This window comes from Megalops cyprinoides, chromosome 18 (assembly GCF_013368585.1).
Source record: "Megalops cyprinoides isolate fMegCyp1 chromosome 18, fMegCyp1.pri, whole genome shotgun sequence".
Taxonomy (NCBI): Eukaryota; Metazoa; Chordata; class Actinopteri; order Elopiformes; family Megalopidae; genus Megalops; species Megalops cyprinoides.
Genome location: NC_050600.1, coordinates 29,583,623 through 29,608,880, shown reverse-complemented (window position 1 = coordinate 29,608,880; position 25,258 = coordinate 29,583,623). Strand labels below are relative to the sequence as shown.

The window sequence follows — 25,258 nt, the reverse complement described above, 5'->3', positions numbered from 1 at the left end:
TTCCAGATCAGTGTTATACAGTCCCCATCAACAACTCTATTCAGGAGGGATTAGATTTCTTACATTGAAATTTCCATTATTATCTTTTTATATGGTTTGGGAATCATCATCATATTATATATATATCATTAAGATATCAATTATATATGTCAAATCATTGAGCATCACATTATACAAATCAACATCTTACATATGACATCATACACATTGGATTATAAATATGACATCACACTAATCAAATAATGCATATCTGGAACAGTGTGAGTGGCATAAAAGCATGGCTTAGATTTGTCTGGCACTTAATTCTTGCTACTGCATTTGAAACCAAGAAAATAATGCAAAAATATGAGTCAGTGATAAGCCATTTATGCCATTCTGCCAGCTGCCTTTTGGTAAGTCTTGATTAGGCCTTATGGTCCTCCTTCAAAGTCAACACTGGAGCAGAAGAGAGGAAATTGAATGTGGTATTGTTCAATGCAGTCTCACTCTTTCAGTTTTAGGCGTTTAAAAATACTGGCTGATCTTTATCTTGTACTCGCAGAAAGTTGGATGTTGGAGGCACCATGTCAGGGACACAATATCACAATACTGCCAGTGATCCCATGCAAGGAATTCCACCCTAGAGTTCATGCTATTTATGTCTCAAATTGCAAAATGGCCATTTGAAAGCTCCAGAGCCTCAAAACACTAAAGGACAAAAAGCAGGTCTGTGGAAATAACCGTTGCTTGGTGGCTTCCGGTGCCTGTGATTAATTATTTTTATTTTTTTTACAATTAATTATTATGTGATTATTAAAAAGGAATGTGAATTGGCTAGCCTCAGTCAGCACATTGTTGTGTTGGTCAGACACTATATGATGACACACGGCCCCAGACACAGATGCAGGTGGGAGACTCTTTCCCTGAATGCCTCCCTTGCTTTCAGCAGCTTCCTGTCCCTTGAAACCACAGCAAACAGGAAAAAGGCCATTTATTTCCCACAGACCTTTCTACATACATCCTTCCAGGAAAACAAGGCTCACCACATTGAGAAGGATGCCCTGTCCTACTTCCCCTCAACACATCTATCTGAAGCAAGCCCGTAGCCATCCTCTGAAAAGCTGTCTGCACTGTTAGTACATAATCATACTCCATATTCAATGGTATATTTACCTTGAATGTGACATCAATTTTATGTCTGCCTCTGCCAGAAACATATCAAAAGAGCTTGTCTGGACACAGGCAGCACGTTATGTGCTAAACAACCATTTTCGAGGCAGACTATATAGAGTATATATAGAGTACATATGATCTCTCCTCAAAGATATTCTTGATGTCTTTCACAGCGAACCACCCAATTGAAGTGATTCAGACCAGCACAGCCAAGGGTGGTGTGATGATGTCATTCTGTACAGGGAGAGGCTAACAGAGAAATGCACTTAAACTGCACTCAATTCCCGTGAATCCCATTAGTACACTGCAATTAATGCAAATTCTATCAGTCATAAAGTGGTGCAATAAAGCCTGTAGAGGTGGGAAGCAGCAACGTACTGTATGTATGCTGAGGGTAAATTTACTTGTATCCAGGAGAAAAGTGCTTCAGTGTGATTGCCCCAGAGCACTGGCTCAAAAAGAGCTCTGTGCTAAATATTACAATCCTCTGTAAATTGATGTTTGAAGCCCTTTCATTTTTTAAATATAATGGACTCTCTCAGGGAGTGACAACATTCAGTGCCCCTTCAGCAGCGGAATATGCCAGAGAGTGCCTCGTTTGTTTGTGTGACATTGGTCTGAGTGACCTAATATACTTTTCATGATGCTACAGCTATACACAAAGATATTTACAATGATTATCCGAGCAACCACATCACCCTGGTATGGCTTGTGTAACAGTCACCTAAAATGTGTCAGTAATGATGACTAGTGTGTCAGTCCTAGATGCAGAGATAGAGAACAGGAAACACTCTAATGTTACTGACTCCTTGTACACTACCTAAAGCTACCATTCCAATACTCTCTGTTCTTGCAGTGATGTAGATGTTTGGGGCAGTTATATATGGTAGTAATGTCTGGGGCATTACATTATATCACACTGCAATATATTTTTTTCATTTAGCAGATGCTTTTTTTTCAGAGAGACTCACACTGTGCCTCTGACGACCATTACCCACATGTGAATGGTGTTGATCTTTATTGTTATTGGGGTCAGGTTAGGAAAGGTCACTCCAGCAAATGATGCTGATGTCATGGCACTTCCCAATGTTAGATTTGAAGGGGACTTTAGCAATGGCAGAGAGGACCGATTCCTTGTAAAAGGGTTAACCCAGCAGTCACATAACATAAAGGACAAGAAACAAGTGGATGACCTCACCTTCTCTTTGGAGGACAGAGTTGGGTGGACGAACTTTCTGTAGAGGACACTGGACCCCTTGGTGTAAGGAGACAGTAACCACACCACAAAGGCTATCTTCAGCTCATAGTAAAAGGGTAGCCTGCATTTAAGAACACAAAGAGGAGCCCCTCGAATCAGCCACCATAAAAACAAAGAAAGAGAAGACTGCAGCTGATTCAGTCTAACCATACTCATTTTGTGTATTCGTAACCAAATCCATCCTAATTTTTAGCCACTCCCAGCTGCAATCTTAGCCAATCCCAGCCTCATTCTTACCCACTCCCAGATGTAATTTTAGCCAATTTCAAGTTCATTGTCAAACAATCCCAGCTTTAGTATGTTGGGGTTTTAAAGTTTCTGATTGTTTGGTTTTATTCTTTTCAAGTAAAACATGATATCTCTCAGATAGCCAGTTTGCTACTTCTAAGCAGACAAAGTTGGAAATAATGCAGAGTAAGTCTGTGGTTAATTAATGGTTTGAATAAACTGCCTTCCTTGTAGTTGAACTCAGGTGTTGTGATTTATTTTCTTAGTCTAAACCTACAAAAGTGAAAAAGTCCCAGAAGCGTGACCTGAAGTCTGTCCTCAGTGGAATGTATCAGGTCTTGATAAGTACTCTTACTTACCAGCAGAGAAAGATGTCTGTGATTGTTTCTGCAGTGGTGAAAAGTGCAAATATGATCCAGTACATCATCCATTTTACCTGTTTAAAAGATGGAAAACCTTTTAAGAAAACATTCAGCAAACTCCTTCCAGTTCATACCCCCCCATTCAGATTTGCAGATGTAGTCTTATCGCAATGCACTCTACACTCAACCACAGATGACAAAATCAAGTGGCTGTTAATCACGCAAATGGCATTTTGCGCTTTGTTCCATGCTGGAATTCCACAAAAATGTTGTGTCATTCAGCCCATCCAGACAAAACAACAAAGGCAAAACATATTGCGGTTAGACTGAATATGGGCGAATGAGTGAATCCCCAGCATGCACCCACACAACTGCCCATATACTCACATATTCTTTCACATCCTTTGACTTGACTGCTTTGTATGATGAGTAGGCTGGGTACAGTGTGCCAAAAATGAGCCTAACAGCAGAGGAAAATACAAGATGTTAATAATGCAGAACTCTGACGTCACTGCAGGTTAGCAGCAAGCAGAACAACAGCTGTTTGACCGGAAAAAACAATGCTGTTAATAATGGGCCCACCATTACTGAATACTGAAACCAGTAACAACCAAAGAACAGTACAGTGTGGTCATGCTCTGGTTCATTATCACTAACAACATCTGCAATATAATATCCAGATTTGTTCCCGGGTTAATCAGAAATCTACAACAGAAGGCACAGAATCTATTCAGTTCCTCTAGTAAGACTGGCTCAATGTTAACCTTTTAGCTACAATATATATGGACTCTCCAATGTTAGTAGTCTTATGTAAGATGACTAGTTAGCAGGCAGATTATCTAGCTACTGAGACATGCTGCCGACATCACCAGAGTGTGGGGTCAATTCAGTGTTTTGTAGCAAAACAATCAAAATATGTTACTTTAATAGTAGAATGCCAATCAATGAGTTTTTAAGTAAAAAGTAACCTAACTAGTGAAGACAGCTGCACCCCTAGGTGCAACCCCTTGGTTGCTACAGACAAAGTAGGTGTTATGTCATCTTAACCCAGCAATGCAACCTAAGCGAATCAACAGGTTAGCTAGCTGACTTGCTAGTTTGGTAGGCTAATGTTGACATATCCAAATTTTACGTATTTTTCACAATAGAATTGATAAAATTGGAAATGTCATTTTAAGTTAGTAAAGATTTTTTTGGTTTCATTTTCACTAGCCAGGTAGCAATGTAATGTGACTGATAGGCAGCAGACTAATAATGTTAGGCTATTGGTTACTGATTTGTCAAGAAAGACCGACTTTTGATCGGTTTTCTTATTTTACATGTAAAATGGAGATTTTTTTAATTTTACATATTTGAGCTTATTTTACAGGTCAAAACTAGAGAAACAATGTGATTGGTCAGTAGGAGAGGAAAAATATTTTTTTTCGGTCATTATCTTATGAATTCCCTAGCGCAAATTAATCATATTATCAAGTTTGACCGCAACTTCCCTCCGTAATTCCAGTGTGGATATTTACCTGGCTGAATTACTGAAAGGCGTGGCAAACAGATGTCCAGATGTGCTGCACAGCAAATTTCGTTTTAACCCTTGACCGCAACCGTGTTGCGTTCTTCGGGCGCTTTTATCATGTCACGCTACTTACCTCACTGACGCAGCAATCACCATCCAGCATACGCCCCCCCTATTAAGTAGGGTGCGGTTGGCAGTGGAGACACAAGCCGTACGGGGGTTTACCGTACAAAACCGTACCACCTGTACTATACTGCTTGGTGGAAACGCACCATAACAGAAGCTTGAGGTTCAGCAGACTGCCTGACAGGCCCTTCAAAGCAGGAAGAACTTTCCTTCTGTTCACTCTAGTATAGCTTGCGTCTCTGCTTGTTTACATTCCATTCATGTCTGGGAGATCATCTTACTCCACCAACGCTTGAATGTTTGTATAAACAGTAGGATAACATAAGATGACTGTCTTTGCAGTCCTCATCAGATTTGAAACTTTGGTCAGTATTCTGGTTGCCACCAGCTATACATTTAATAACCTTCAGCTGAGAAAATGCACAATGGCAGTAGCTTGTACATCTCCTTTCCTCTGGCTTCACTGATTGTTGCCAGTTAGCACATGTTTTTTGACAACTCCAACTAAGGTGATTTTTTACTCTTTAATAAATCACAGACAGCTGAAATATGTGAATCAATTGCAGCAACCTTGACAGGAGTTCATGACACCATTAGAACACAGAACTTTAACTACTGAACCACTAAACCATGGGAATTCTATTAGAACTAGAATCTATTAGAACTAGACTCATCCAGCCCTACACACCAGCCCGGCCCCTGTGCTCAGCAGCAACTGGACGCCTTGCTCCCTGCATGGTCAAGGCAGGAGGTGCGCGTTCTGCCAGACATCGGTGTTTCACCTACATCGCTTCCCAGTGGTTGAACGAACTCCCGGTCTCGCTACGGACAGCTTCTTCACCCCAGTCCTTCAGACGGGACCTGAAGACGCACCTCTTCAGACTCTACCTGGACTGACCCAGCACACAATTGCTGCCCCCCCGCCCATCAGTGCTGTCGTAAATTTCTGTGCTTTTTAAATTGTGCTTTTAAATTGTCTCTTGTTGCCGCCTTTACCCTGACACTCATTGCGCCGTTTGAAGTTGTCGAAGTCCGCCGTTTCAAAGTGTATCGTATTACTTGCCCTATAGGCTGTAATTGTACAAATCTAATAGTACTGTGTCCTCAAACAGACGCTGCTCTCAGCTGAGAACTGTCTCATTGTGGAACTGTACACATCCTGTCCCCGTACTGTCACTATACTTGCTGTATGCACTTTTGTAAGTCGCTTTGGATAAAAGCGTCTGCTAAATAAATAAATGTAAATGTAAATGTATTGGTGGGCAGCAGAGTGGTGTAGTGGTAAGGAGTAGAGATACAAACTTCACAGAGGGATGCACTAAATTACATTTCATAACAGGTGTCACCATTCTCACAGACAAATCACTGCTAGGGAAAGCTCTGCTATAATGTTCATCCTCAGGACAGAGTTCACTAAAAACAAAAACACTCAAAAAAGATGTGGCTGCCGAGCTTGAAATAGAGGGAGGCAGAAAATTTATCTTTATTTGATGTCCTGAACCTGAGATTAGAAGCTGATTTCCTTATATTTGATTATATCTAATGTGATATCTTAAATCATTTCAGTTTGGTCCCTGCTCTCTTAAAACAGCCTCATCTCATTAACATACAGTAACTGAGATTATTTAAGGAAGTGGAACTGTATTAGATACAATTAAATAAAAATGAATCAGGCACTGGGGGCGATCCTTAGCAAACTGGTAAGCTTGTTTATGATGAAGGAACAGGTTCAGGTTCAGTTTAGTTTAAACATGAATTCTCTCTTTCATATGAGGCTAACAAATCTCTTATGAAAATAAAATAGGCTTTACTGATAAAGACATCATTAAGGTATGAGGACAGCAGTATTTCAATTCTCAGTCTCACACGACCATCAGCTTGCTCAAATAACCAGTACAACCAGGCAGAACAAAGCTCAAAATTTCACCAGTCAAAACCATTTTACAACATTACAACAAAGATTAAAAATTGCACATTAGGGTGCCATTTTTAGTAATAATGTACATAAACATATCTTGAAATAAGAAATTCTGAAACTGTTAAAATACATATTTCTATCCTCAAAATGCCAGATACAGCACTAACTGACAGGTGAAATATATACGGTTGCAAGTGTTTCAGTTAGCAATTTAGCAACATTGTTATATCGTGAGCACATGTGCAGAGCAGAGCAGGGGTAGACCATCAGAGTGCTTCTTCAGTGCATCCCCAATTTAGAGTTAGGGTTAGGGTTAGGGTTGGGGTTAGTGTGGATGAGCACTCCGATAAATTACATAAACATGTAATTGAATCATATACTGAACTATTGATTATTCCGACCTGAGAAATCATGCATGCAGTAATACATTCAGTTACCAGAAAGTAGGTGATTATTTAGAAATGAACCCAAAAAAATGAGACTGAGTGAGTGAATGAGTGAATGAGATTTTACTTAATGTAACATGTGTTTGCTAAATTAGTTATTTTCATGTGCTTTCATGTGCTTCATAGCTCTGTTCAACTGGATGTAGGACTAGCCTATGCTCATGTTGTTCTCCTTTTAGGTGCATTTTATGTATCTTGCCATGATGGACTTGTGGGTTGTTCTGGAACAGCTACCAAATAAGATGGCCAAATAAACGAACTGAAATAAAAAGGTAATACTATCCTGGGCAGGAAATCTCTGCCTGCCTGCTTCACAACTAAGACACCAGCAGAACATCATAGTGGGCTGTCCATCACCAAAGCAGTGTTTTACACAATTTGCATGAGAAAGTGAGATGAAGGGACTCTCTCAGGCCTGCCAGGTGGCTCAGGCTCCATGGTGCTTGTCGAATGCAGGCTGAGCCCTACGGCCTGAGTTTGAAACTGGCAGTGTCTTCAGCCATAATGACTGGGATCCCACAGTGGCTTCATTCTGCAAGGGACAGGGACCCGCTTGGATGATGTCAGTGGAATAGCGCCTACTGTCTGATGTCACTTCAGTGCACTGTGGGAGCTGTAGTGTGAAAAATACCCCCTGGCTGCATGCAAGTAATTAGAGGATGACATTTCTCTTGCTTCAGTACACCTGTGCAATTGCAGAGTTTAATGCGGAGAGTCAAGCCAAAATTCCATCCCAAAAGTATGGTTGCATGAAGGGGAAAAGCATAAAAAACAAAAGGGGACTACTGCACCCCTTGCAGAGGCCAACGTTTTCCACCTCAGTTTAGTCTTCCTGAGGCACTAACATGGCAGTGGCTGGGTGGACACAAGGCCTGATGCCCAGAGATGGAGCAGAGAAGAGAAAGGCACACCCTTTGCCTCACCTCCCATCCTCCACCTATCAAATGCCCTTTGGCAGCGTGAGCCTATCAATTATACATGCATCTCAGCTGAAATTTTCATAAAGTCATAGGCAGAAAGACACTGGGAGCTTCTGTTGGAAAGCTCACCGTTTACAGTACATTACAGTTCTACTTAGCAGATGTTTGTATCCAAGGTAACTCATATTTACCATGCATCATCCTTTCACACACCTTTACGGCATAAAGCCATTCAGCTCACACACCTCACCTCAGCTAAATAAAGCCTTCAGCTTTGGGGTTATCAGCACAGCACTGACTATATGCTGAAAACACACACTCACATACACACACATTATATTACCTTATATGCATTTAGCAGATGCTCTTATCCATAAGTGTATCCATTCATTTTAAATGAGCAACAGTGTCAGACCAGGCTCACAACACTCCCAGACCAGTGAATGTGAGCATAACACTATTCAAGCCCTACCACAAGTTAACTCGTGCAATCTGATGGAAGCCAAGTTTACTACAATACATCAGTCACTAACACAGAATCCAAAATACATCACACCACAACACGTAAAATATATATCAAATACTAGAGGTATCAGGTGTTAGGGGGCGGGGACTGAGGTAGAACCGAGGTGCAGTCTGAAGAGGTGGGTCTTCAGTCTGCATTGGAACATGGTCAGCGATTCTGCTGTCATAAAATCCGCAGGGGAGTTCATTCCACCACTGAGGGACTAGCACAGACAGGGATCATGTCTGAGAGGGGGGGCAAGTCAGCTGCACAGTAGATGCAGAGCACAGCGATCTTGATGGAACATAGGGTTTGAAGACTGATTGTAGGTACGAGGGGGCTGTCCCATTCACTGTCCTGTATGCCAGCACCAAGGTTTTGAATTTGATGTGAGCAATAATAGGAAGCCAGTGAAGTGAGGTGAGGATTGGAGTAATTTGACTATGTTTAGGGAGATTGTAGACAAATCATGCAGCTGCTTTCTGGATTAGATGTAGGTGTTTGATTGCACAGGCAGGAAGGCAAGCAAGGAGGGAGTTACAGTAGTCCAGGTGTGAGAGGACCATGGCCTGAACTAGGAGCTGTGTTGAATACGTAGTGAGGTAGGCATGGATCCTTTGGATATTGTGCATTAGCACAAACATACACAGACACACACACACATACACACACACACACACACACACACACACGTGTATGCACATACACATATGCATACACATTTGCATACATGTGCTCACACACACACTCACGCATGCACGCTTGCGTGCACACACACACACACACACACATGCATGCGTGTGTACACTCTGCAGTCTGGCTTCTGCTATTCCAAAATACCACCACTGAAAAGTAGGTCACTCACACACCCAGTCTCTGAGGAGGGGAGAGCGCTTACCCAGCCAACAAAAGATTCTGGAAACATTGTCCTGATGTTGCAGTGATGTTACAAAGCTGCTGTAACCCTCAGAAATGTTGTGAGGACATTACACCATATTGCACTGCAACACATCCTGCAGATGTTGCTTTAGTGCATCAATGGGTTCCATCTGCAATCTCCCTATAACTCCTGTTAAATTCTCATCTAGGGGTATACAGACAGGGGGACAGGGGTGACTGTTCCCACATGCCCTCCGCTCACATGCCCTCTGTGAACACGGCTTCTCTGAACACACCTCCCAGCACAGCCAACGACAGGCCTCCACTCCTCTCACTCAATAAAACAATGCCTTAACGTAAAATCCATGCTGTGGAGCCCTTAGTCCAGTCAGAATTTTCAGCATGAGGCAGGCCCTCCTAACGACATTTCCCAGAGTCTTTTGGCTAATCGGATATTCTGTGCCAGCCTGATTGAATTTGAACTGCTGAAACAAGGACAGCATTTTCGGGAGGATGATGCTGAAGGGAAAGTTTCTGAGGAGGAAAGAGGGAGACGTTGCAGTCATGAGACAGCAGTCTGTAAACAGTGAGGCTGTCTGCCATTGAGGAAATGGTGGCCAAACATGTGGGTTCTTGGAGAAACCTGGGCAGACCAAGGGCAGACTGCGAGAATAGCATGGTCATTTGCAGTTCCTAATTTAAACATGCCCTACAGCATTCCTCTGAACAGGCCCACTCCTCCACCATACTTTAATTATTAAATTTTAATATATCAGGAATGTGAAATTAGAGTGTGAAATTACAATAATGCTCCTTGGAACAACTGAACAAGAAAAACTGGTTACTTCAGTCTTTTCCTTATACACACCCTTACACACATTTGGTCCATCTCATCAAAGCCAGTTTAACCGCTTCATGTTGACACCAGCGGACAAAGCAGTCCAGCCTGGCCTCTCCCTGCCAACAAGTGATATGTCAAACTTTTCTGGTTCTCTCTCACTGGTAGTAGGCCTTCTTGCTCTGCTGCTTTTCTCTTCCACTGTTAAAGCCATCCCTGGCTTTATGGGAGGCACTGTGCTATAAGCAGAACTGGGGTGGGTACAGAGGAGGTTGCAGGTTTAATTCCCAGTTGGGGAACAGCCATTATAGCCTTTGGACCTGAAATACTGCAAATATCCAGCTGTATGAATGTGTAATGTAATGTGGCAAGTAATCTGCTCTAGACACCAGTGTCCAGCAAATAAATAACAGGATCTACAGACAAAACAAACAACAACTGCAGGCCTGCTTGACTGACCCTGCCTGTGTGTGGAATGTCAGCAACAAGTGACCACAGGGCCAGGAAGCTGTCAGGCTGGAAAAGAGGGGGGTGAATCAAGCTGCTTGGGAGTAACACCAAAGTGAGTGACAGTGCTAAAATAAGCTTGCAGGGCAGCAGGCTGCTCCTGACAAATGCTATCCCATTGCTGTCAGGATAGTGCATTCCATCCCCCCTATACCCCATCAGTCCCCCAGATCAGTCCAGAGGTAAAATAACAAGGGGGCTGCCTGTGCTAACACTGGGAGCTTATCAAACTGCACCTTATTGATTTTAGACCTGACATGGTGGGTGTGGAGACAGGGTCCCCCCTGCAAAGCCTCACAGAAATCCCGCTGCATTGATCATAACATAGAAAGTCCTCTCCCCAGTAACAGGTGTTGTGGATTGAATGCCACAGAAATTCTCCATGGGAAGACTGTTGCTCCCGGTAACGAAGCAAGGCTTAAGCTAACAGCAGGTGAAAAGACCCATCAGCACACACATTCACAATCAGAAAATGCTCACAGGCACCTCACTGGAAATGCCTGGTTTGAGTGAGGAGCACAGGAAGATAGTGGAGAGTGCTGGTTTGAATGAGGAGTACAGGGAAATGGTGAGGAGCACAGGTAGGTGGTGAGGAGTGCTGGTTTGAGTGAGGAGCACAGGGAAACGGTGAAGAGCACAGGTAGGTGGTGAGGAGTGCTGGTTTGAGTGAGGAGCACAGGGAAACGGTGAGGAGAAGGGGGAGGTGGTGAGGAGTGCTGGTTTGAGTGAGGAGCACAGGGAAACGGTGAAGAGCACAGGTAGGTGGTGAGGAGTGCTGGTTTGAGTGAGGAGCACAGGGAAACGGAGAGGAGAAGGGGGAGGTGGCAAGGAGTGCTGGTTTGAGTGGGGAGCACAGGGAAACGGTGAAGAGCACAGGTAGGTGGTGAGGAGCGCTGGTTTGAGTGAGGAGCACAGGGAAACGGAGAGGAGAAGGGGGAGGTGGCAAGGAGTGCTGGTTTGAGTGAGGAGCACAGCTAGGTGGTGAGGAGTGCTGGTTTGAGTGAGGAGCACAGGTAGGTGGTAAGGTGCGCTGATTTGAGAGAGAATCACAGGGAGATGATGAAGATCACTGGATTGCTATTAGGGAAATAACCTCAATAAAATAAAATAAGGTTGTCGGTTTGAATCCCGAGGACTACACTACTGTATGAGGCAGGACATTTACTCAATCAGTCCCACTGCTAATCTGTTGTGATGCTTATTTAATACAGTATGTATGACTGCCTGTGAAAACAAATATCCTCTCTGAGGACAATTGCCACCTGTTCATCTATGTATGAGAAACAGTGAGAGTGAGGTGAGGCATCCAGACGGTCTCCAGCACACTCCAGTGCAGGTGGTTTAATATAGCCGTATTCACATATGAACTCTGGACAAAGTGCGGAGAATCAGGTCCGCAACTTGGCTGGAATTGCCCTTTCACACATGTAGCACGCAACAGGAGATTGTCCGTGACAGACGCGTTCTCACCTACAGGAAATACTCGGCTTTGGTTTAGGTGAGGGGGGTGCCTGGGTAGAGCGTGCAGGAGGCACGACATGACGCAAAAAGTACGCTGCAGAAATCGCACTGGCTGTATTTGAAACCGCCTACTACATACTGTGTACTGCATGCTACGCGAGTATATACTGTTTACTGCATGCTATTTTTCAGTGTAGTACCCAGTATGCGACCATTAATAATTACATTTGTAGTATGTTACATTGTCGCTTGAAATCATTGCGAGTTTAGAAATGTAAAGATTTCCTTGTGGTATTTTCCAGTTAGACACCACTTGCATTCTCATGAGTGAAAAGTATTGGCGAGATAACCTTAAGTATCCGCGAGTTGAAGTATTTTCAGTTTTTTTCTTTTCAGGAGGAGAAGGCGAACATAGCTGTTATACTGTAGCCTATAAAAAAATCACACACAGCCATCCAAATGGTGCTACTGGTACACATAATTTATTATTAATTATACATTTATTATAACAATAAGGTAAGTTTTTGTTGTTCGCTATGTAATGTTAGGTCACCAGTTCACCTATCTCACTATACCTATCACTATTACTTAGCTACAACTTAGCTAGCTACTAACCAGACAATAAACTACTAACCAACGTTATTAATCATCGTAAGAGACAAGTTTTGGCAGTATAGCTATAGCTAACTCTAGGTAGCTCTTTAATTATCATTGGACTCAAAATAGCATGTATTTGGACATATCCGCAATGTCAATGAAACAGTGGAAAGCTATGTACAGACACTTGGAAAAGAGTACGAGGCAGATGTTTGTATTCTTCCGGTTTCGCGCCAGTCGCACGACAGAAACGTCATCAACATGCCCACTGGCTCATGGTGGATTCTCCAGAATGATGACTGCTCTGTTCACACATGGGCTCACTCTGACATGAGGCGGACTTTTTACTAGGGAGCTGGCAGAAAGAAGTCCTTCACATGTCCGGTACGACTTATTTGGACATTTGTGTTCACACATGCAGCTCCTCCGGCTAAGGGCGGGATACGTTCCGGCTTTCAGTGCATGTGTGAAAGGGACTTATGACTCCCTGCTCTGACAGCCCAGGAGCTTCTCCAGGAACGGCATGCCCCTCCCCCACCTCCTGTGGGCTATTTTTAAATCCTCTCTGAGCCACTCCGGGGGCAGGGAAAGGGAAAGGGATGCCACAGAGGGGGAAATAAGATCCCCTGTCACCTATCAATGACCAGACTGCTGCACAACAAACCCTCCGCACCTCTTCAGACCAGACTCATTCTGCACACATGAAACCTGAAACAAAGCAATTAAGCAATGAAGAGCCTACGCAGTCCTATCAATTGCCTCAGGCGCTGTTGCTCATCCTGCGTCCACCATGGTCACAGAACTCTGGAGGCCTGGGATACAGGCCATGTGCCTGCAGTCACTGATGCTTCGCAACAGGCCCCAGCAGTGATCTAAAGTGAGATAAGGTATTCGCAAAGACCAGGCAATCCAAAGCAGCGGGTGAGTCACCAGATTACAACAGGGACAAGTGAATAACAGCCAACGCTACTCCCTGCAATTAGGGATGGTCTTTGCATTTTTATCTCAGTTTAGCACATGGTTGTCACCAGATGTATGTAAGAACGGCTGAAGGCTGTGTGTGAGTGTGTCAGTATACACTTACCTCCCCTTTCACACACTCAGGACTCAGACATCTACAGTAAAACACTAGAGCTGAGTCCACATTCAATCTATTCAGGCCCTCAGCCATCTGATTGGTCGTTGCGTTGATGGAGGCAGTTTACCTCCTCTCCTCAGCTCTGGGGGAGACAGTGGTGTGAATTTCATGGAAACCACCCTGACTCCAGCAGGCTCTTGTCAGTTGACTGTTGAGCACATTTTCATCCAATCACACCCCACTTGTCCTAGATGAGCAACAGCAGTAAGTTGCAGCCATGAGCCCGCCACTGGACACAATGTGGATGATGGAAATGGCTCCTATCTAAAAAGTTGAATCAGCCTCTAAGGGCTACATGCTGTGAAGCCTGTGACCTCTACCTGTGAGCAGCAGCAGACAGAAACATATATCCTTTATTAGACTGGGTTTATTTGTTAAGAAAATATCCTTACCCTAACCCTTATTAACCCTTACTCTTATTTGCTAAGAAGATATCCTTACCCACCATGCATTTTGTGCTTTAACATTGTGCAAAATGCATGGTGCACCTTGGGCCCATGAAGTCTCAGAGTTCAGCGCCTCACTATTTTTAAAAACATCACTTGCACGGCAGATGCTTTTATCCAGGGCAGGTTGTGTAGCGCTGCAAACACTTCACACAGCTGTAGCACAGAGGCAAAACAGGTCCAGCACCTTGCCTTCGAGTGCCATGGAGCGCACTCAAAGCTGCAACCTTCTGGTTATGTGTTCCCAGTGGCATTGTTCGCTCCGATCATTCGAGGCTATAGCCCCGAATATTTTAAACCTAGCCCTGAATATTTTCTCCCTGAAAAAGGAGGCATTTATAACAAAACAACAGACAGACTGTGTAACAGAACAGAACTTGACTTGCAGCGTCCGAAGGTGTGATAATATTTAGTTATTATAAAGGTAGATATAACCTCCCCAAACTACCGATGCCGATCTCCCTTCAAAAAAAAAAAGACAAGCCCCAGGCAAACTTAGCCCCTCATCTTTTCAATAGCTAGAAACGCCCCTGCGTGTTCCTATACGGATGGTGTCACTGCAATTAAATAATTTGCATCTGACCTCACCAACATGCCCCTGTGACATCACTGAAGTCCTGAATCTTTAGGCTGTTATAACCCGACACATGAATCCACTTACTTACAGGCAAATAGAAAGAACTAAACATTAATGATTATTTTGTTTATTACAGAAGTGTCTGATTTCAGAGGATTCTGGCACTGATACTTATGCATCTGTGTCTGTAATGGTTAATTATGGTATGTTACATTACAGGCATTTAGCAGACTCTCTTATCTCTGGATAAGCTCTGGATAAAAGCTTCTGGTAAATGCTTGTAAATGTCTGTATGTATTAGGCATGTCACGATACCAGAAATTTAGTAGCCGATACCAATACCAGTGTAATTCCACGATTCTCCATACCCAATTTGATACCACGGTAAAAAACAAAAACAAAACAATAAATCCCATGTACTTCAACATACACCCCTTTATTAAAACATTTGAACATTACAAAAAACATCAGTGGCATGTAGCCTTCAAGTAATAAATAAAAAGAAACAACTATCAACATTACAAAAAAGAACAGTGGCATGTAGCCTTAAAGTATTTAAAACAAACAGTACTGTGCTTAATTACAAACAATCAACTTTTTATGATGGTACAGCTTGTCAATTGCAGTACCCGGCCAAGACATGGAAATAATAAATAGGCCTATATATAATAATATAAAGTAACAACTATTAACATTACAAAAAAGAACAGCGGCATGGTATTTTCTGTGCCTCTGAAAAGCTTCTGATATGGTTGGCTGTGTATGTGTTTGCTGACTTTGCTCCTGCCTCTCCTGGTCGACATCCTCCTCTGGCTGATACTGTGAAAAGAAAATTATGAGATTTCAGTTATCAGGTATAGCTCAATGACTGTAAGAAAACAGCAGAGGCTGCACACACAATGTACTAACACACACACACACCTCTATATACTCAGAGTGCAAGCAGCAGTTTAAATTTACGGATATGGTGACAGACCATTAGTCCGGAAATATTTATTTAAAACGCTAACTTTATATTTTGATGACAGATACCACAGATTGAACGGCAAGGACGGTAGCCTACTATTACAAGCTATGGTTAGGCTACATTACGTTGGCCTAAACACGGTAGCCCTTAGCGTTTAGCCTTTGCAAACATCGTATGGAACATAGTTGGCTACACAGCAATGCCAGCTGTCTCAAACAAAAATAATGATAACGTCTATTTCTGGTTAGCAAGGTCAACACTTTGGATACGTTGTTAATGTAACGTTAACATGAATTGAAACTCACTCACCTTAAATTCTTTGAATAAATCTGGATGTCTGTCTTTGAGGTGCTTTGTTAAGTTGGAAGTGTTTCCTCCTTTCGTCTGAAAAGTTCGATGGCACCGTTTGCACCGGCGAATTTATTAGTAATCCCTGATGATCCGCCTCGAACGCAAAGTACTTTCATACACGACTCTTACTGTTTTTCTTTTCGACGAGTCGAGGCGGAGCTGTCGCTGCAGCTGCACTTGTCGCCATCTTCCAAGTGTTCTTCTTCTTCCTTTGGCATTTTAACGACAGACTAGAACACTTCAGAATTTAGTTTATTGTCAAGTAGTTTGCCCCAACAAGGAAATTTTTTTGTATGATAGTGCTCCATACAAATACATCACTAAGTTACATTGAGTAATAAAAGCAACAAGTACTGAAAAACAAACAGGCGTATATGCTGCCCCCGTCCGGTCCGGAAGAATAACATCCCCGATACCTACGGTACTGTAGAAAAACGAGTAGCGTCACGTTTTCAGAATTTTGGCATCGACTTGGTAGCGAAGCATCGGTACCTGCGGTACTGTAGAAAAACGAGTACCGTGACGTTTTCAGAATTTTGGCATCGACTTGGTACTGAAGTATCGGTTCTCGTGACATCCCTATGTGTATGCAATGTTGTGTTACGCCTTTAGTTTTCACTGCGGCGTGGTGACATATTTGCAGTTAAACTTCGTGGAGATATAGGCTATTTTACCCTCATTTCTGCACATAACTGCATGACTGCAGTTCAGGTCCAGTTGAACAGTGGAGTCTGTGCCGCAAATTAAAAATACTAATGACACCAACAACAGTCCTACTGCTACTACTATTAATAGTATACTACCCCTAATCATCATCATCATCATGACCATACTCCACAGTATAGTCCAAAATGAAAACTACAGCACAGAATGTTTGTATTCACGGGCGGGCATGCAATCACGTGCCGATGAGGAAGCAATCAATTGTGATTTTAGATACCTCCGTCATCCACCATCTCGGAACACTTCAAAGCTCTAACATCACAGAGCAACACTTGCCAGCCTGATCTGATCAAAAGACCCTCACTGTAATGTTGACCAGAAAAAAAAATGGCAACTACAGCACTGTAGACACAAAGAAGACTCCTGGTCAGCTCTACCGCTGACCGAGAGGCCATATGACACAGCACCAAGCCTCGGACACCCGACAGCTCTCTGTAACAGACCCGCCTGGCCCTGCAGTACAAGGAAAATTCACTTATTTATTCTAGATGCCAGTCTAGTGCCTTAACTTGGGCAAAATCTACTGGGGTACCTCGAGGTGCAAATAGAGAAGTGCATCTTCAAATAAGCAAGCCGAAATTGTGTTCCAATCCATCTATTGTGACAGAGATGGATTAATTGTGCTGAAATTCAGATTTTAAAAATAATTCATTCGTTTTTGAAATGCTCGTCAATAAAGATGACACCTTATCGCGATTCACCTCAAAACCAATGAATACCCTCCATTTTCTCAAATGCGAAATAATAGTCTGTCTGTGGTATACAAATTATAAATGTAATATTCGTCTGTAAACGTCATGCCTCGGTCTCGTCTATATTGTTCAAAATATTCAATATAACAAAACTCTTATATGATAAATAAAATTGACCAATCGTGTCAGCTCTTTTTGTCTGATGGATTTTCCTTTAAAACGGGATGTCTAAATCCGTAACATAAGACTTTGACGGCTAATACGACTATACATATCTGTTACATTTTATAGAAACATTTACTTAAACACATATAACCTATATGTTTGGGATGGGGGGGAGTATATGAATGAAAATTTGTCAGTTATTAGTGTGGCGAAGGACAGCGCCTATTACGTCAGTGTAAATAACATGACCACGATTTAAATGGGAGCGTGCTGTTTCTTTGTTTGAAGCATACGAGGCAACGTCTGTCTTACATTAGAATGCACATTATATTACATGACATCACCCAAATCGGTAAATATACCAGAGACAGCTGAAGACAAATTGCTGATAAAACAAATTTAGGTTTCTGAGCTTGATACGAGATAAAGTAACGAATAAAGCCATTATATTTACACGAATTCAAAGGCTATACATTTGAAAAAATGTAACTATGTACTGAAATCCTGAATAGCTTAATAAATGTAAAATAAAATGCACGTCTATTTCAGTCATTATTGTTTGACGACCATTGAAAACACGCAAACATTGCCATGTTTAACGTAGCTGCAGTGCACAGATAGCAGTCTGGACGCTGCTATTTGAGTCCCAGGCACCCCGTCCGACCCCCAAAATTCACTGCGTCCCGAGCAATTGCTGTCATAATAACATCTGCCATGGGGTCTGTCCAAAGCACGGCGGCGCTCACAGCGATGATTCGACAGCGAATGGAAAACGGTCATTGTGAAAGGATAAACAACAAAAAATGTAAAAAAAAAAAAATACTCACACCACAAGTCTAGAGATAATCCATGAGACCATTTCGCTGAGACGGCGGAGTGCGCGTGCTTTCAGGCAGGGAGGAGTTTCCTATCTCTTGGCATCGAGCAGTCAAACAAGCGGCTCGAGCCTCTGCCATTTGACGCGCAGGCGTCGCACGCTCAATAGCGTCGCCAGGGGGAGCGTGCGCGTTTTGACTGAAAACGTCTGTCCCACCCCCCCCAGAACTTAACATTGGTTAAAGGCCACAGAGGAACCATTTTTGATGTAAGATTTAGGGTTTTCCTCCTATAAATTACAGAATAAACCCTTGCTGTTTGGACTCTCTGCCAGAGATGTGCTCTGGTCTGCTCACTCCCACCTGATCTCTCTCTTTTACCTCATGGGCTATCAGACTTGAGAGATTATTTGGAGCTATACAACCTTGGAGGTTGAACTTAGCAAGAGAACATTGCATAAATAATGAGACAACAGGTTTAAGGAAATTGGTAAGGAAGATTAAACACTGTCAGGCAAGAAGATGTTGGCTGAAGCGGAAGCCTTGGTGAGTATTACCTTTCAGATTATGAAGGTTTAAGAATAAATGAAGCAGGGCTCTCAACAGTAACAGCTTCAAGTTAAAGCAAAAGTACAACTGAATGTTTGTGTTTTTACATATCACACAGTAGGCTATGACTTTACCAGCAATGTCACTGCAAAATTAAATAGGATACCATTTTAATAATTTTAGTCACCAGACCCTAATTACAGGGCACAGATGCCTTATATTATTTATATTCAATTATATGGAATTAGAGGGAGTTGGTTTTAAAAGACAATACATGTTAAAGATCCATTCCAATCAGTGCTAGGATGGACAGACATTTCGTGAATGAAAAAATGTATGTGATACCTGTAGGTGTCACTGAGGTACAGAATGACTCCAGACCTTAAACCCTGTGGTCCTGAGGATTTCAGAAATTACCTTTCAATTAACTGCTGAGGTACACTTTCAACAAGTAAACAAGGACAAAGGGAGGGAGGGAGATGGCAATTCTGGTATCTCATTAGTTGTGGAACGAGCATCCAGTGTTCAGCTAGATCAGGTAGTTTCACTGTTGACAGCCAGTTAGTGTGGACAGCATTATTCTAAGATAGGCCTAATACTCGTATTATCTAGTGGGTTCCAGTGGTGAGTCGGCATGCAGATCATCCTGTACACAGAGCGTAGGAGCTGGGACGACGACGATGGACATGTCCCCCTCAATATTATTTTTGAAGATAACTCAGGGTTGACACAGCACATTAACTGGGACGACACAGCGAGCTACAGCAGTCGTTTAAAAAACACTGGGCTAAAAAAAAACAACAACAAAAACATTGAATTCACGAGGTAACTGCCTTTGCAAATCAAGGACGTAGGAAGTATTCTGGGCTACTCGCTATTTTCGGTATCAAATTCTCTATCGCCCACTACTGAACAGTATTCTGTTTGAGTATGTCGTAAATATTCATATGTATTGTGAGCTTATTACTTATTTCGCTGATCGATAGCTAACAAGCTAACGTTAGCTAGCCAACTGTTTTGTCACTGACATAGGCCTATTGCTGAGGTAAAGTTCGTATCAGCTAGCTAGCCAATAATACCGGTGGGAGAATTATGTGACCAACTTTGTGAAGAAAACTTCACCACAGTATTCAGTCGACATTTTAAGTTTCAGAAACTGCAGACGAATAAATGTTTTAATTAAGTTAAACAAAAAATGTACAAACAGTATGTACTGTACTTCCATGCTTTCCTGTTGTTCAAGGCCATAGATTTTATTCAATGTTGAACCTGTTTTCCCTTGCTATACAGTGAAGGAAAACCTGTCTTCTGTGTGTAGTCCATATTTGGCAGTATTGTGCTGTGATTGGATGGCATGCACTATTCATTACTTACTATGTGGATTAGTGTCATACATTTTCCACAAGGAAAATAACTCTTCTTATATATATATATAGGCCTAATGAGACACATCCTAATGTTGGGTGACACACCTTCATGTTGGGGAAACTCTACCCCAGATGTGCATCTCCTATGTCCAGATGAGCTTAGTAGTAACAGGTGTGCAGCTCTTCTTGAAAGCACTTAAGCGGTGTTTACACGCGCATACCTTCTTATTTCAAACCATCCTGATATTGTTTTATTCTTCAGTTAAGATATATGCTCCTTTAAGGACTGGGATTACGTATACAGACATAAAATTCATAGCAAGTTGTGTCCCCCCCAATATCAAACTCTGTCCTACACCCTTGCCTGTACAACATCCGAAGGATCCGCCACTACTTCACTATGTATTCTACGCAGCTCCTAGTTAAGACCCTGGTCCTCTCACGCTTGGACTACTAAAACTCCCTTTTTGCTTGTCTTCCTGCTTGTGACATCAGACTCCTACAACTAATCCAAAATGGAGCTGCATGACTTGTCTACAATCTTCCTAAATGTAATGAAGTTACACTCCTCCTCATCTCACTTCATTGGCTATCTGTTATTGTTTGCATCATGTTCAAAATGGGACAGCCCCCTCATGCCTATGATCAGTATTCAAACTGTATGTACCACCAAGATCACTACACCACAGGACAACTGATTGTCCCATCCCAATGGGGTCACTCCTCAGGTCCCTCAGTGATGGAATGAACTCCCCACAGGGATCAGGACACCGAAATCACTGGCCATCTTCCAATACAGACAGAAGACCCACCTCTTCAGACTGCATCTTGGTTCTACCTCAGTTCCACCTGCTGTGGGTAATACTTGCTTTTTTATGTAGTATCAGGAGATGTGTTGGATTCTGTGCTCTAGCCACTGATAGTAGCATGCTTGGCTTCCCTTGTCTAGTCATGTTGCACAAGTTAACTTGTGGTAGGTCTGGAATAGTGTTATGTTCACACTCACTGGTGCTGGAAGTTGCTCTGGATAAGAGTGTCTGCTAAATGATTGTAATGTAATGTAACACCAGTGAATCCTTTTTCTGTGTTTTAGCCAGGACTGATAGTGTGTGTGTGTGTATGTGTGTGTAACAGGTGCTAGGCTTCCAACTACAGTCAATAAAAATAAAAAGATATACAAATCACAAGCATTAAAAAAAGAAGTAAAATTACATTACTCATGTGATCATGTTGGTGGGAAAATATTTTGTAGTATGTGACTGCTACAATGCAAAGAAATTATACCGACATTATAGAAACGTGGTAAAGTTATTTAACAACATAGAGAAAGTCGTGAATTTTGCATGTAGGTCTACGGGAGCCAAAGCCACTTTCCGCCACCAGCCCCCTGTTTGACGACACGGAAGTATTTGTCTGTTGTGCGAAACTTCAGGAAACAAGCATCCGGTTGTTGTTCCTTGTTTACCATAGTGTGTGTTAATGCGTTATTTTATCGTTCTCGAAACGAATGGCACGCAATAAATTTTGAATAGTTTTTATAATCCGTATGATTTTATGTATACATCCGTAAGAAATTTAAATGGGGGAAAATCAGTATAATTTATGGACATTCCGTATAAGTTGACATGTATGGTCCACGCATATTCGTGTACACACTCACAGCAAGCGGTGACGAAAGATGCACCTTCCGAAGCGCGCTATCGCCCCCTCCTACACCACAAAGCGGAGGGCTGTACTACGAAGCGAGTTTAACCTACTCAGATTTAACTCGGGGTTATCAAGGAAAGTCAGGGTTGACAGACTCTGATTGCCTAAATTGGTGTTAAACGGTAGTGCGACGGTGATTAAGATGTCGGTTAGTTGATTCGGTGTTAACTTAATCATGCGCGTTCGCATAAAAGGGGCGTGTTCGACAACGCAGGCAGAATTTTTGCGTAATAGCTCGCGCTCTATATTTTTCCCCGAAGAATGCACATTGGTAATGTCAGGATATGAGGAGTTTAAAGAAACTTTAGGGGAGGCTTGTTGGCAGCGCATTGCCGACAGAGTAAATTCGTAAGAATAGTGGGCCTCATTGACCAACCATTCTTAAGAAGAAATTTCTTCTTAAAATCCACCAACGCACTTTTTACGAAGATTCTGACATTGACCAATTTTTTCTTATTTGGGATTTCTTAGATAAGAACAGAATCTACGCACACTCAGGAGCACGTAGGCACAAGTGAGTGCTAACATGTTTGAGCAAAATAAGGGATTACGTGTTTTTTTCTGTTCTGCAGTTGAATAATGTTATTATATCGTTTAAATCAGAAAAAAATATTTTTGTCACAATATATTTCTTGTAATAACTTTTGATATTTTACAATTATCTTTATTTACTTTTAATATGGCGCTACACTAACGCTTAAATTCACACCAATTATGTCAATTGGAAACCACGCCATCAGTCAGTGATTGTCACCCTATTTAGACATAAGCTTTCTGCACCCTAGGCCTGGTCAAACAATGTACATATATTGCTGCTGTAAGATATTGGAGATCGTGCCCTACAGAGGGAACGAATCTTCTTTGATCATATGGATGTATTTGAAGAGTGTGATGACTACTTATTGAGACGTTTTAGGCTACCAAGAGCAGTCCTCATGGACCTCTGTAATCATTTGGAGCCAGCACTGCGGAGCAATACACGACGCTCTAAGCCTGTAGCACCACATGTGCAGGTACTCTCCACCTTAAGCCTGATTTATGTTTCTGCGTCGAATCGACGGCGTACCCCCGCAGGGCCCTCTGCGTCGCCTGACGTGCACCTCCAAAAAATTGTAACTTCGCGTCGAGGCGATGCAGACCGCAAGGGCTGTGATTGGTCCGCTCAGTACATAATTTCCGGCATTTAGCTTTTCCGGTTTCTCCCTCCCGCTATACTGCCATTTTTAAAGTGCTCGTCTCGGAGTTGTTTTCTGCGCGATAACCATAGATGAAGTTGAGGAGCGTTTAACCGAAGGAGTAAGAAAATACTGATAATCAACTTTTGCAATAAAAGCATTTGTTCTACATCAATCATCTCCAGCTCCAACAACACTTTCCCTTTCGGTCGCCATTGTTCACTGTGAGCGGAAAAACGAAGCGGAAAGCTAAACAATCAATGAGTTTCGGAATTGACCCTTCAGAAACCACACATCCGCTAGTGTTATGGCGGTGAATTGCACAGCGATGCAGAGCAACACATTCAACCCCGACGCAAAACTTCGAAAGGTTCACGACGGCGTCGAAGCGATGGCGGGGGTACGACGCAAAAGCATAAACTAAGCTTTAGGCTTTTTGGCCACTGGAACATTTTAGCGGGAGCTGGGACACAGGTTGGGAATATCACAGTCATCCATCAGCCGCGTTCTCCCGCGAGTCCTGGATGGAATAAATTGACTGGCTACACAATACATCAAATTCCCATATACAGCTGAAGAACAAATTCCAGTCAAGAGGGGATTTCATTCTATTGCTGGTCTGCCTAACACCATCGGCGCAATAGACTGCATGCACGTGCGCATCAAGGCACCCTCTCCAGATCCATTCCTATACCTTAACTGCAAGCAGTATCGCTCTATAAATGTGCAACTCATCTGCGACTCCCAGAACCACCTACTAAATGTGGTCTTCCGCCTCCCAGGAGGGGCACATGATTACTATATCTTACGGAACAGCTCCGTGGCCATGCGCCTCGAACAAGGAGCTGCTGGTGACGCATGGCTCATTGGTATGTATCTTTGAATAATTATCATTTCCTCCAACAGTGGCCTTCTATTCTTATGACTTGTTTTGTCAGGAGATCGAGGATATGCCCTGGCCCGCTGGTTAATGACACCACTGACTAACCCCCAGACTCGCCAGGAGGTGTTATACAATCAAATGCACGCACGCACTCGCTCCACCATCGAGCGTACAATTGGCATCCTAAAAGGACGTTGGATGTGTTATGACATGGCAAGTGGCAAGTTGCTTTACAAACCAGAGAAGCCAACAATTTGTTTATTCTTGCATAGAGCATTTGTCCCAGTTTTAATCATACTTTTTTCCTAATCTTTGGTCTTCCTTTCATCATTACAGCTTTGTGGAATAATCATGGCCTGCTGTGTATTGCACAACATTGCCATGAAACATGGTGTACCACTTCTCAGTCAACCACCACACCACGAGGATGTGTGTCCTGAGAGCATTTAATAGCGCGGCTGTAAATATTTCTGCTTTAAAATATTATTTGACTATTTATGATTTAATTATTTATAGCATAGACTACAATCAAGTAAGAGGCATATCTCTTAAACATGGAACAAAGAGGTTTCAGAGTGCATCTTTATTAATTGATAATTAATATCTTTAATATTAATTATTAAATTAAATTAAAATTTCTTAATTGTTTTACATGTTGGTGAGGAGGCATTTTTTTTTTTTTAAACAAGGAGCCACTTGTTTTACAAGTGAGGAGCCATTTGTGTTCCGTATTCAGAGAGCCGGACGATAAACAAGGGGATTTAATTAATTAAGACCATTTAATTTTTAAAAAATGTTCACTTCCCCAACAGCGTGATTGCGAAGCAAAGCTTCACAAGCACATTATTGTTATCTGATAGTTTTATTAGTGTAAAGCCAAAACAATCCAAATGACCTTGTTGTAATATGTTAGCTACATTCTGCACTAACATTATTAGCGTGATTACTTTGCAAACACACTATTGTTATCCAATAGTTAGTGTGATTGCGAAGCAA

The 25,258-nt window shown here is 42.3% G+C and overlaps 1 protein-coding gene across 5 annotated transcripts in view; it reads right to left on the bottom strand.

The window, feature by feature from the left end:
* The window catches only part of reep1 (receptor accessory protein 1), a 35,846-nt gene extending 17,112 nt beyond the window's left edge, over nt 1–18,734 (bottom strand). For all 5 annotated transcript variants that reach the window (XM_036551210.1, XM_036551211.1, XM_036551212.1 and 2 more), the window contains exons 1-4: nt 18,594–18,734; nt 3,388–3,460; nt 2,998–3,074; nt 2,351–2,471 (exon numbers count right to left, since the gene is read on the bottom strand). In XM_036551210.1, the coding sequence (XP_036407103.1) occupies nt 2,351–2,471; nt 2,998–3,074; nt 3,388–3,460; nt 18,594–18,625 (303 nt within the window). In that variant the 5' untranslated portion in view covers nt 18,626–18,734. The remainder of the gene's footprint in view (nt 1–2,350; nt 2,472–2,997; nt 3,075–3,387; nt 3,461–18,593) is intronic.
* Nucleotides 18,735–25,258: the final 6,524 nt, after the last annotated feature.